This window comes from Canis aureus, chromosome 16 (assembly GCF_053574225.1).
Source record: "Canis aureus isolate CA01 chromosome 16, VMU_Caureus_v.1.0, whole genome shotgun sequence".
In the NCBI taxonomy this organism is placed as follows: domain Eukaryota; kingdom Metazoa; phylum Chordata; class Mammalia; order Carnivora; family Canidae; genus Canis; species Canis aureus.
Genome location: NC_135626.1, coordinates 3,496,881 through 3,510,314, shown reverse-complemented (window position 1 = coordinate 3,510,314; position 13,434 = coordinate 3,496,881). Strand labels below are relative to the sequence as shown.

The window sequence follows — 13,434 nt, the reverse complement described above, 5'->3', positions numbered from 1 at the left end:
GAGAAGGTGGAGGGCAGTCATTTTGGCTTCTCACTGCCCATTAGTCTAGCGAGTTATGTTTTTGGAAAATGTCTGTTTTGAAAAAGAGTACTTTGTCCAATGTCAAACATCACATACTCACACAATACTCTTTGATCTTTAAAAAAAATTTTTTTGTCAGTGCAAGGGGAAACAAAATGTGGCACTCACACTAGTGTAAACTCTCTTTATGGATAAAGTAATACCCGAAGGACTTGCTTTAAAGCAGGCATGCTGCAGTTATTACAAGGCTTTCTCTTGCTCATATATTTTCATTTTCTACTTTGAAGTGCTAAAGAATGAACATGCATGGAATTGGGACCAGCGCAGGCTGGGAACTGTAGGAGTGTGTCTTCATCATTGTTATGACCTGGTCAGGAGTGGAGAATCGAGTCCTGCTTTTGGCAGCCTTTTCCCACAAACTGAGACTGTGACTCAGGAAACCATGATATTCTCCAAGGGCTTTTAAAAAGGGATCTCATAGTTCATATGGCTAGTGTAAGAGTCGGGGCATTTATAATCAAACTGAGTGTTACAGTGTAAGTTGAACCTTTGCCTGGCCAGTAGTTCCTATCTTGAGGATGTGCTCTCTGAAAGTCTGTTCTTACCTTGAGTCCTCAAGGCTCTCTTCTGGGCTGTAGAGAGGTTTAAAACTCAGGCTTTGAGGTCTGGCTGCCCTGGGTGTAACTCCAGGCAGGTGTCATAACCCTGCCCAACCTCAATTTCCTCCATTATAAAATGGGACTGATAATAGCACCTACTTTTTCTGGGAGGATGAAATGAACAAGTAAGTGCTCAATAAATGTTGACAACTTACATCTCATTTATCACTTCCTTGTACATAGAAAAGCCATGGTTATTATATTAAGTAAGCATTTATCATATGATGGATGTTATGTTAGCTACTTTGCAAATATTTAGACCTCATAACAATCTTATACTTTAAGGATTATCCCTCTTTTGTAGATGAGGAAGCTGAAAGCTGGAGAGGGAGAGATTTATCCATTTATCCCAGGAAGGCAGGGCTGGGACTCCAAAGTAGGCTCTACTCCAGAGCTTGCTATGCTCTGCTGCCTTCTGGTCACCACCAGCTTTTTTAGCATGATACAGAACTAAACGATCTCTTGTTTTAAGACCTCTTCATTAAGAAGCTCTCTGATTCCCTTACCCTTTTCCAGCTTGGTTAAGTGCCTCTGTGTTTGGTAGCACTCAGAGCTCACCTCTGTCTTTGTACTTATCACATAGCACTGCAATTCTTTGCTTCTCTGTCTTCCTTTCCCACTGGACTGTGCTACTTGGTTTAGAGACCATATTGTTGATTTCTGAATTCAAAATTAAGATCTTTAATAGAGTGACTTCAGGTAAATTCCCCAATGCCTCCAGCCTCACATTCTGTAAAATGAATATATAATAAGCACCTATTTTTGGATTCAATTAATTGATACAGATTTTAAAAGCTTAACGTTGCACATGGCACATAGTTAAGGCTCAGTAGGTAGTGGTTGCTGTTGTCACTGTTGTAACTATTGAATAATAACTTGTACTGTGCAGCTCAAAAAGCTCTTCACAAGTCTCATTGAATTTCTCTGCACCACCACCATGATTCTTTACTTCCATCATTCCCATCCAAAGCCAGTAAATTAAGCTGAGGTACAATATACCCACTTCTCTGGCTTATTCCCCCAGAAATGAAAGCTTTGAAAATGGAGCTGAATACTCTTCCATGAGCTTTGGAGGGGGCTTGATGCCTGGGCCAGAGGTTGCTTGCTTACAGTGTCCCTGACTATTGCCACCATGCCCAGCAAATTGTACATTTTAATGGCCCTGTGTTACCAAATATAAGCAATGGTTGGGATCCATTCCCCCAAATAAGCAATCTGTGCTGAAGGAATAGGAGAGAGGGGGTGAATGGGGCCTCTTCTCTTGGAGTGATGACTTGGGCAAGTGAACTAACGTTTTTAAGCTCCTGTTACTGTTTGCCAACCTTAATGCCTGGTGCATGGCATTCATTGTCTGTTTTATCCTCCCTGACAATTAAGTGGCCTCCTCACCTCATGGATGCAGCTGAGGTTATTACCACATGTAGGGCAACATTTTGGTTAGCCGTGGAACCAAAATTTGAACCAAAGGGTATTTAACTCCCAGCTCATATGTTTTCCTCTCCAATATGTTGCCTTCCAACTTGAGTTTTGCTTCCAGCTCTGTCCCTATAAGTAGAATCTAAGCTTTTCAGATAAGGACCTGTGCCCTGTCACCTCTGGTTTAATATTTAGCAGAGAAATGCTCATCGTGTTAGGTTAATGTGAGTATAAAAAGTTCCCTCTGGTAACTGAGTGGCTTTGCACTGGGACAGAGCTGAATTCCTCAAGTGAGTAATCTCTTTTTAAAATGCCCATACGTTTTTCAGTGGTTACGAGACTTGACAGGACCTAACTTTGAATTGACTGAAGCACTCCTGGCAGCATTTAGCTCCCTGAAGGGGCGCTTCATCCTAGGCCCAGCACAGGCAGCCCAAGGAGCTGTGGAGGGCAGCTGCTTCTGCTCACTGTCCCCCAGTGCCCTGCTGCGGTGGAAAACAAGCTGTCCATGAGGGGAGCAGGAGGAGGAGCAGTTTCTGAGCCAGGCCTCAAGGTTTGTCATCCATCTGTCTATCGTCCACCTGTCTGTCCAAGGGCTAGTCACCCTCAACACAGGTCACAACTCAGAAACTGGAATGTAGGGCCACACAGAAGGGAGGCAGGACTGGCCCCCTACTTACCTGCTCCAACATTTCCCTCGAGATCAGTGTCTTTTCAATCACAGACCCAAAGCCCAGCATTGAATAAAAGCAGCTCCACAAGATGTATTTCTATAGACTTTTTAGAAAGCCCATAAAAATTTCTGGATATAAAGAAATGAGGCATAAAACCCAGAACGTTTGGAAGTCAAGCTGAAAATTGTGGGAGCAAGTCTCCATATCCATTTATTAAATGGGAGCATAACTTAACACTTACACCTAGAGGTCTTTTGAGAACCACTTAGGTTCTGTGCTCTTGTATTTTCGAAACATTTTGCCCCCCTTAAGTGCTGTAGACTTCGCGTAAGATCCAAAGTTGGTGTTTGTGTGGAAAGAGAGAAGCAAGTGGAGTGGGAGACTGACCTGAGGAAGCCTTCATCGGGTCTGGTTGAGTGTGCAGTGCGCAGGTCACAACCTCTTTCTCCTTTTAACGTGCACAATTTTACTGAAATGGAGCCCCAGAGTGAGATACCGCACACTCGTGAAGGCACATTCTGAGTGCCAGGCGCGCCCCTTCCCTCCACTGTTGTTTTCATTTTCCTCTCATGAACCTTGCTACCCTGGCTGCAGCACGGAGGCTGTAAAGGAAGATGGAGAGCCGAGTTACCTCAGAATGATCACTATCGTTAACATTCACGGGTGGTTCACTTATCATTCCTGACTGCACAGACATGGCAGCCGCTCGGAAGCGTCCGCAGGTGTAGCATGGTGATACATATTACATTGTGCCACAATGGATTTATGTATTCTGTAACAAAAGAAAAGTGTAATGAAAAAATACAGAAGGTAATCCTTTATTCCTCCACCACACAATTTATCAGTAATGCCTGTGGATGATAAGTGCCAGGGATTTCCTCTGCTTGCTTTAACCTTGTCACCCAGGTACATTTTGGTAAAATGACAGAAAAATACAGACTAGGGATTTTCCTCTGTTCAAAAATCTTTTAAAAGGACAACTTTTAATTTATGGAAGTTAGTGCAAATGCAAGGCTTCCTTTTGAGCTTCTAGTCTGCCTTTGCTAAAAAAGATAAACGTATTGGTTTGAAATAATGCTGTCAGCCAGCCGCAGATTAGGAGAGAATGTAAGCAACTTATAAGCAGACTCAGATCTAAAATAGTTCGGGTGGAACCTGGGTGGATGGAAGTTCGTGAGATCTAGCCCAGTACTAGTTTGTGCAGACCCGAGAACTTGTGTTCCTTTTAGGCCCCACTCACCCATCGCCCAACATATTGTCACAGATGGAGCGCATACTGACTTCCGAGGAGAGAGCAGGGGAAGACAAGCCTGAATGCGGATGATTGGCGTTTGTTCCAAACATACACTGGCCTAGCGCCAGAGCAAATACCCCCAAGTTTATAAATGCACAAGGCACTTTACATTTCAGTGCTCTTGCCAAAGTATCACTTACTGCATCGCTCCCTAAATATAGTTTTAAAAAAAGAGCTATTTCTTATTTTGCTTTGATCAGTAAAATAAACTTTTAAAGATTGTTCTGGGATGGGGTCCAGCTTCTGAGGTAAAGAATGGCTGGATCTCAGGCATGATTCAGTAACAGAGTGTTCAGTAAAATTAGCTTGACAGTTCTCAGGCCTGCTGTTCAATAGCAAGAACTTGACCAAGTTAAAATGGATGATTGTGCTGGCTAGACCAGCGTCGGCTTTTGCTTTTTAACAAATGGAATGTCAAGGATTAAACAGCAAGCCGTATGGAGAGGAGGGGTGTGAAGATGTCTTTGTATTAGGGAAGCAAATTGGGTCCTTCGTTTTGAGATGGGCCCACAGCCCCTCTGGAAAGCCAGCCACCTGGTTGGGTCCAAACTAGGTTTAAGGCCCCTTCTCAGCCTGACCTATCATTGGGAAGCTTTTCTGTGGCTTAGCTTGGGGCTTGGCTTTTCTTTCAGATTTCTTGTCAATATAAAGTTCTGCCATATTTTTTGGCCATGTGTTCTCCTTTGAGATTCTTATGAGGAAATGGGAATGTGACCAAACTCCTTGTGGTAATTCCCATGTTCCATAGTTGGAAACTTGGGTCCCATTTGTTACATGAACTGCTTGGAATTGGCCTATTTTGTTCTGGTGCCCGAGCATAGTGAGTAGTATTTGTGATACTTGCTATTGCAATTAACAGTCTTGGTGAAGTTACACCTCAATCAGGGATGGGCTTCTGTTTTTAGGGTACTTGTTCCCTACCAGGTTTTTCCTATCTAAATGAATCACTCCCTCCAAGTTCGACTGGCTAGAAGCTACAAGTAATATTAGTATTTTGACTTGTAATTATTTATGCTTCATTTCACATTTTATTTGACCTTCTAGGACTAAGTAGATTAAAACATTCTTACTGAAGTATACAGACTATACGTTTAAAATTTGTTTATTTACATACTTACTAGCCAGTTTGAGCCCTTTTTTTTTCCTTACTCTAAATTGCTTTGGGCTATAATGTTTTCCTCTCACCTCCTACCCCCGCCACTCCATGATGTTTTCCTCTAGGGATCCATGAACTTTAATGTGATCATAGTATCTGCCTGCAGTGACATCTACTGACACAAGCCAAGTTTATTATCAATCCTTGCTGCAGGATTTGGCTTGGGAGCCAACATGAGTAACCCATACTACAAGTGACCCACACAGACCAAGTAGATTCAACTTGAGAGAGATTAGAAAAACCTTCCCTAACTCTGACCTTTCTTTAACTTGGAACCGTTTATACCAGAATGCTTCTCTCTTTCATTAGAAGTTAGTCTGTTTTTAAATAATTGGCACATTGAGGTACACTCAGTAAAATTTTATTCAATACAGTGAAGACCACAGTAACATTCCTCTGATTGAATATTAATGATGATTCAATATTTGTCTTTTCCTACAGAAATGCTGCTCATGGATTTTCCCTTATTCAAGTGGACAACACAAAGGTCACCATGAAAGAAATCTTGCTTAAGGCAGTGAAGCGAAGAAAAGGATCTCAGAAAATTTCAGGTGAGACTCTGGAAATAGAAGCTCAACTGTTAGTTTAAAATGCTTGGTGTGTGCATACATGTGCGTGTGTGCATGCACACGCATATATATGTGTGTGTGTGTGAGATGGCTGGCTAGATACTGTTTTAGATATCATTGCTGGAAGGTTTTGTTAGCAGATTTACAGCAAAAAAGTGATTTTTAAAACTGCCCCTGGGCCCAAGGAAGAGATTGGGTCAGTGGCATGTGTGAGAAAAATATGTTCATATTGATTATGGAAGCTCTGTCATTAATAATTTGTGATAAATTAAGGCAAAGCTATTTGAGCTGTTAGTTGGTGTAAAGATGTCTTGAAAACCAAATCCTAAATTTGAAGGACTGCTTTTAATTTTATGTTTTCACATAATTTTCCATAGGGGAAACTCTCTGTTGCTAGTGTTTGGGGTATGCAATAAAAGAAAAACAATTTTCATTTTTACTAAATGAGGGCAACTGTAAAAAAAATTTTTTTAAGATAATCCACTTGATGTGCACAAATACCTGTTAATCTTTGATTCTTCATTACCCAACTTTGTACAGAAAATAAGCTTATGGTATTAACTATGATATTTAAAGGATATGAGGGAAAAAATATTACCAGTATTGAGAAATAATTATTTTGAGAAATAGCTCTAGGATTTGTCATACCACAGACAACTTTAATATAAATCAACCTCTTTATGACATGTCAAATATCATTGCTTTGTAAATAAATGAGACTTCTTCAACACCTTTGGTTTCATCTTCTAGAGAGAAAAAAAGGCATTACTCAGGTTGAAGAAAATAGTTTTGTGTTCTTTTTAAGGAGAGGCATATAATCTGTTCCAGATTTAATTAGCTATCTTCAGATGAAAGCTGAAGTTTTAATAAAAGTTAGAAGAGATAACACAGTGAAGGACACGGATGAGCTGTCTCAAGGCCATATTCCAGGGGAACGATAAGAGCTGTAAAAAATGGCAGAGGAGAGCAATTGAATGGAGCAGTGAAAATCTGATTCTCATAAAAAAGAGAGAGAGAGAGAGATGCTGGTAGGGGCGGTTGTAGATGAGACCTGCTAGCGTCTGCAAGCAATTTGGATGCTTGCCAGGAGTCATTGTTCACCCTCGGCTGTGGCGGCTCCGTCCAGATGTGCCAACTGCACGTTTCGGCTTTTGCCAGCTGACTGCGCCGTTTGATAACCAGCTCTCTGGATGCCCATCACTGGCCGCAGAGATAGAATTAAATGATGATGATCTTCCCACAAGTTGGGAGAGGAAACAATGCATATAAATCTTGATTTCATCTCAGCATGAGAAGTCTTTATCCATCATCACTCATAATGAACAAGTCGTTAGCTGGGATGAATGGTGTTCTGGTTTTTCCAAACACCTCTTTTGTTCATTTTTTGGGTGACTTTTATCCATTGCATGGGGGTCAAACCTCTTTACATTTAAGGGATGATTGAAGAGGCATAGCCTTTCCTTCCCAGGGGAAAGAAGATATTTGGGGGTTCTAGATGCCAATCTAATAGCATTTAAACAGCTTCAGATATTTAAAGATATTTAATAAGCATTCGTCTTCCATTAAGATCCTATTTTTTTCCTCTTGTTTTGTCCCTAAATCTCTTACAGAGTAGTGCATTTTGTGACACATTCATTATATTCAAAGATAGCGTTATTCTAGGCTGTCCCAAGAGGAGCAGGAACCAGCTTTTTAAACCTTCTTATTAGAAATTCAGCTGTTGCTTATTTTTTTAGACCATGAAACCTTTGTGAAATTGCTGAGGTGCAGCTGAACCAGTGTCTTTCCCTCTGTCTCCAACTATCTCTTTCCAATTGTGTACCTATTTATCTGTGTCCATCTCCAGCAACCACGTTTATCATACACACGGTTATTTATGTTCACCTCTGTGTACATGTCTCTGCCATTTCCACCAGAGACTTTGCTGTAACCAAAACACAGTGATCTACATTATTTATTCCTTTTCATACTAGAGAAGTCATTTGAGATTGATGTATTTACATAAATTACTGTCCATTTCTTAATCCAAATAGCTCTATAAAATGAGAAGCTCTTTCTGTTGCTTTATTAAGTCTAGTCTTGTGAAACCAAAGGATCTCCAGTTTGGCAAAGATGTTTATTTAAGGTTAGCTTGGTGAAGACAGTGTATTTTGTGGTTTCGAACTTTGTATTGTGGAGTAGGCTTGTTTGGGAGGGTAATTAATGAAAAGAAGAACATCCTCTTGTCATAGATGGAAACACAGTATGTTTACTTAAAAGAAAAAAAGGCTGTTAATGCTCACAATTGGCTGTGAAATACTTGTACACATTATGACATATGAACCTAGTCATGAACTCAAGAACCTGGTGACAGGAGATACCAGGCTTGAGACATTCATCTTGCCCTTGCTTAGTGTCTGCCACAGTGACCTGCACAGTCTCTGCAAGAAGGGGCCTGCTTTACCCCATGTCCAGGACAGTAGTAGGGCGCTCAGCCCTCTCTTCAAACAGCTTCAGCCTAATGGAGTACAGAACAGCACTTGTCTCTTTGCTGCTTCTATTAACTGAAGTGAGAGACGAGATCAAACAACACGTGCCATGTGAAGGCGAGAAGTCTCACTGCTTATTCGTTAGGGGTTAGCTGTCCTAGAACCAGCTTTCAGAAATCCTTTTATAGGCTGACAGGGCACTTGTGCTGCTTACCCACAAACCTCTAATTTCTCTCCTCCTTTTTTTTTTTTTCAGACTGACCATACAACTCTCCATTTCATAGTAATCATAAACTGAGAACCTAAATTATTTTATTATGAAACCCAGATGTGGGTTTAATGCCTGCCTTAAGGCTTAAACACTCTGTTGCCCTTCCCTCTGGCACTGTGTTCCCAGTTTTCATTTGTAAAAAAATTGGAAGGTGGCAGATAATTGAGCAAAAGAAATCATCTTTGTTTAGGTAGGTAGGTTTGTCAATGAAAACCCTTAGGGTTGTAAAATATTTTTGCTTGGTATAGATGGACCATCATGACAGGCTCTTGTAACTGATCTAGAATTTTGACTTGCATTATTTGTAATTATCATTGTCATAACTATTTATGAACACTGCAGGGGTTTTTCTATTAATATTCATGTACTGAACTAATCTTTTCATGGTGTGTTCCAGTCAGTTCTCTGCTAAGGCCCATTTTTTTTAAAGCCCATTTTTAAATATCTTTTTTAAAGTTTCTCTGCAGCTTTTCATTTTATTACTGACCCACTTGACATATGGAAGCTACCTGCATTGGCGGAAAGGCCCCATTGTTTAGAAAATTGTAAATGGAGAATCTGATTTGAGAAGAATTAGCTGGAATCTCTTTACTAATTTTTACAATCGGGTGTGTGTGTTTTTGACATATGAGTAGCCAGTCGGGTTCTATGATTTAGCTGGTAAAATATACTGACCTGCTGTCTAGTGAGCAAAGCTCTTAGCTCATCAAGTCCTCCTTTTGGCAAGTTCACCCTCACAATCAGCTAGTGATCTTCTGAGCTTCTTAGTATTTTGTTGTTGTTTAAAAATGCTGTCTCCCACCAGCCTTTACCAGCCTCCTGAAGCAGGAACACTTAAGAAATGGAGGTAGATACAATTTCAGTTTTACATTGACACAGAAATATAGTTAACTCTTGGTCTACAAAAGAGAGAAGGCTTTGAAGTGGGATTTTCCAAGCAGAATAGTTTTCTGTGTGGCTCTATTTCAATATCTGTTGTCATTTTGAAATGGAGGTGTTTTTCCTTATCATCTGCTGAAAAGTTGAACCAGAAGCATATTAACTTTTTCTTACCCTTCTTTATTCTTGCCTTTTGATATAAAAGACAAATTTTTATTCATCTGAAAATCCTTTTGAAAAGTTCTTATGGTATTATTAATAAGCCTTATGGCATTCATTTTTGCTTTTCCCTTATAAAATTTCACCTAGATTTTGAAAGATAAATGTTAGCTTTGTCAAGCGGGCTCTCTCTTAACGTCTCTGTTTAGAGTCACAGGCCACCTTATTGCTTCCTGATGTACTGTATTTTCACAAGACACCTAGAGTATCATTAATGACATTGTCTAGGACACCTCCACATTATTCCCTAAAACAGTGCTAGGTGCAGAGAAGGTGAGCAAAGAGCTACCACAGGGTGCAGGGTTCTGTTCAGAAAAAGGGCTAATGATGATATCATTGGATTCTCAAGTTTTATATTAAAGATTCATGTAAAATGTAAATTTTGATCCATAATGTATTTGTATGTTCACTTCTCATGTGTTCTCATGTTGTCAGACCTATGCTTGGGTGCAGGGAGACAGTGGGAGGCAGATTTACAAGGCCCTTGCTCAGGAGGAACTTATATTCTAGAAGGAAGGTAAATATGAGGGGCTGAGAGAAGATACAACATGTAGGATGGTCAGGGAACTCCTCCCCAAGAAATTGACACTTAAATTGTGACCTTCACATTTAAGCTGTGAAGATTTGGCGGCGGTGGGGGAGGGGGGGGGTGTCGGGAGGGCAGTGTCATTCAAAGTAGTGGCTATTAAAGGTTTACTTTTTTTTTAAATTTTTATTTATTTATGATAGTCACACACACACAGAGAGAGAGAGAGAGAGGCAGAGACACAGGCAGAGGGAGAAGCAGGCTCCATGCACCGGGAGCCCGACGTGGGATTCGATCTCGGGTCTCCAGGATCGCGCCCTGGGCTAAAGGCAGGTGCTAAACCGCTGCGCCACCCAGGGATCCCCCGGTTTACTATATTTTAATATAAGAGAACATTTCAGATTACTGTGTAGTTAATATACTTAACTTCCTCCCCCCATCCCACCCCCCTAAAAAAGTAGTAAAATTGACCCTTGAATTCTTCCCTGTGCTAGGTCCCCACATCTTACCCATTAGCAGATCCTCTCAGTTTTATCTCCAGAATATATCCTGAATTTACTCAGTCTTTTCCATCTCCACTGGATGAGTCCAGATCGCCATGACCTCACCCAGACTGTTGAAATAGTGGTTTTTCTGGTTTTCCTGCCTCTACTATTGTCCTCCTCCATTCTGATGTCTACACAGCAGCCAGAGAGATCTTTTTTTTTTTTTTTTTTTAAGATTTTATTTATTTATTCATGAGAGAGAGAGGGGGGCAGAGACACAGGCAGAGGGAGAAGCAGGCTTCTTGCAGGGAACCCGACGTGGGACTCGATCCCGGGTCTCCAGGACCATGCCCTGGGCTGAAGGCAGCGCTAAACTGCTGAGCCACCCGGGCTGCCCGAGAGATCTTCTAAAGTATAAATCAGATCATATCTGCTCTATACCCTCAGTGACTTTCAGAATAAAATTCAAACTTCTAACTACTGTGAAATACTCTGAGGCTCAAAGAGGGGAAGGGACGTACAGAGAATATGAACACAAAGAAAGAAAAGAATTGGAAAGAAGTGCAGAACTGATCATTGCAATATGGCAGAGAAATATAGACAGACTAGGTGGAGAACCTGGGAAGTCAGTGTGGGGATTTGGAGCCTATAACCTAACATGGAGCTGCTGTACTTAGTAGGTTGGCAGCAGCAGGGCCAATCTCTGACACACTCTCTGCAACAACTCACTTGTAGGCCTTACTTTCATGCCAGATAGACCTAGAAAGGAGCATACTAATTAATTAATTATCGGTAATGTTTTAAAGGGGATTTGTGTGTCAGGCGAGGAGTTGGTCTTTCCCCAAGATGTGGTTCCAGTGGGGAAAGAGCTGATTTATGGAGTGCCTTTGTGTGCTTATACATATTACCTCATTTAATCTGCTGAAACCCCAGGAAGTAGATTTTTTTTTTTTTGCCTGTCTTACAAACAAGACTTTAGAAAGGTTTGGGGGGCAGCCGGGGTGGCCCAGCGGTTTAAGTGCCACCTTCGGCCCATGGCGTGATCCTGGAGATGCAGGATCGAGTCCCACATCGGGCTCCCTGCATGGAGCCTGCTTCTCCTTCTGCCTGTGTCTCTAACTTTCTCTCTCCCTGTGTCTCTCATGAATAAATAAATAAAATCTTTAAAAAAAAAAAAAAAAACGAAAAAAAAGAAAAGAAAGGTTTGGGGGTGGTGCACGTTAGAATTAAGGAACTCTTAAGAACTATATGTATAATCATATACTTACCTTTCTGAGCCTCCCTTTCCTCAGCTCTAAAAAAACTTAAAGTTACCCAAATTTCCACAGTAAGTAAATGGCAGAATTGGAGCACAGGCTTTTTTGACCTCAAAGCCCATTCTCTTTTTATTGTACCATGTTGCTTATTAGAACCCTAATGGGAGAACAAATTTAAAATTCTGTAAACAGAAATGTTCATTGATTCTAAGATCTAAATGCACTAGGGAAGTGCAGCATTTAAAGGAACCCTGTGGTGAATCTAGATATAAAGCCAGGAATTCTTTTTGTAATTGCACAGTTTGTCTGAATTGGTGTCAGTTTTAATGTTTTATGTCTAGCTTTCTTAAAGCAACATACACCTGTCCTGAACTGCCCTGTGGAGAAGAGAAGCCCATATGTTTTAGAGGGAGCAAGGTTTCTAACACTCTTCTAACCTGAAATGTTCTCCAAAGGCTAAAATAAGCTAAAGAATCTTCTAGCTATAGAGTTGAAGAGTCTTATTTCTTGTATAATTGTAATGATGGAAAATCCAGTAACCTTTCTTTTATGAAAGTAATTTGTGAGTCAGAGACAGACATGTGGTTTCCTTATGCCATAGCAGGTAATCCTTCAAAAGAAGAAAAAGAAGGTGAAGAAGAAGAGGTAAATAAGATCGTTTAAATGTTCTTAGTCGAAAAGGCAGTAATTTCTGTGGGAAGCTGATCCTTCTCATGAAAGAACAAATAATCATGCTGATGCCACTTATGCATGGGCAGGGGGCGGGGGGTAAGAAATAAAGACCTGATACTTGATATCCACTGACCCAGTGGGAAAATGATAAAGAAAATTAGGGCAGCTAAAGTGCTTAAATGTATAACTCAGAAATGCCCCAGGCAAGAAACTCCAAGTTAAATATTCCTCCTTTCGTCTTCTCTCTGCCTCTTTATCTTGTTGTTTCTTCCCACCTGAGCCTCCCCCTGTCTGAAGTGCTCTGAGGCTCCTGATGGATCTTCTTGAGAATAGAGCAGAGCATGTTAAAGATGGCATTGCAGTCAACTATTTTATCTAGGAAGCCTGGAAATTTAGAGAATTTATGTCAGGCAAAAATCTTTGGGAACCACTTTAGAGACCCAATTATTTTAGAAAGGTGTATGAGCTCTCACAACCGCCATATCAGAAAAACCTGATATATATCTTTCGCCAAAACTACATTTGACCAGCGTTTACTCTTCCTACCAGTCGCTAATCTTTCAGAAGTTCCTTTTCCATCACAAAATCTATTCATTCACTCCATCTGGGACAGTCACCAACGTGGATTAGATTAAAGCAGAAGCCGAACGAAAGAAAGAGAAAAGACCTATTCACCTGACAGACTGTGGTGCTGCAGGAGGCACATACATTATGGAGTCAGAGGAAGGACCTTCTCTGGGCCACTAGGGACTAGTTCTAGAGCATCACTAATTTATTAAAGCTTTTTAGAAGAAAACTACATTCAGTGTACATACTAACTGTAAGCTGTACCCTGATTTTAGAAATGTTAAGAAGGAGGAAAAAATGCA

At 40.7% G+C, this 13,434-nt stretch overlaps 1 protein-coding gene and 1 long non-coding RNA gene across 16 annotated transcripts in view; one reads left to right on the top strand and one right to left on the bottom strand.

Moving 5' to 3' along the window:
- MAPKAP1 (MAPK associated protein 1) overlaps positions 1-13,434 on the top strand; it is a 249,759-nt gene that overhangs the window by 145,737 nt on the left and 90,588 nt on the right. For all 14 annotated transcript variants that reach the window (XR_013353805.1, XM_077850685.1, XM_077850684.1 and 11 more), the window contains one exon: positions 5,662-5,771. Coding sequence is in view for 13 of the 14 variants with exons in the window: in XM_077850685.1 (XP_077706811.1) it covers positions 5,662-5,771 (110 nt within the window). In the remaining variant the exon portion in view is untranslated. The remainder of the gene's footprint in view (positions 1-5,661; positions 5,772-13,434) is intronic.
- Positions 3,056-12,044, bottom strand: LOC144285525 (uncharacterized). 2 transcript variants are annotated; one of them, XR_013353810.1, is made up of 3 exons: positions 11,906-12,044; positions 9,204-9,361; positions 3,056-3,372 (listed from the first exon to the last, which is right to left on the bottom strand). It is a non-coding gene; the product is annotated as an uncharacterized LOC144285525 (long non-coding RNA). The 2 variants fall into 2 exon arrangements; XR_013353809.1 differs by lacking the exon at positions 3,056-3,372 and adding an exon at positions 3,388-3,542.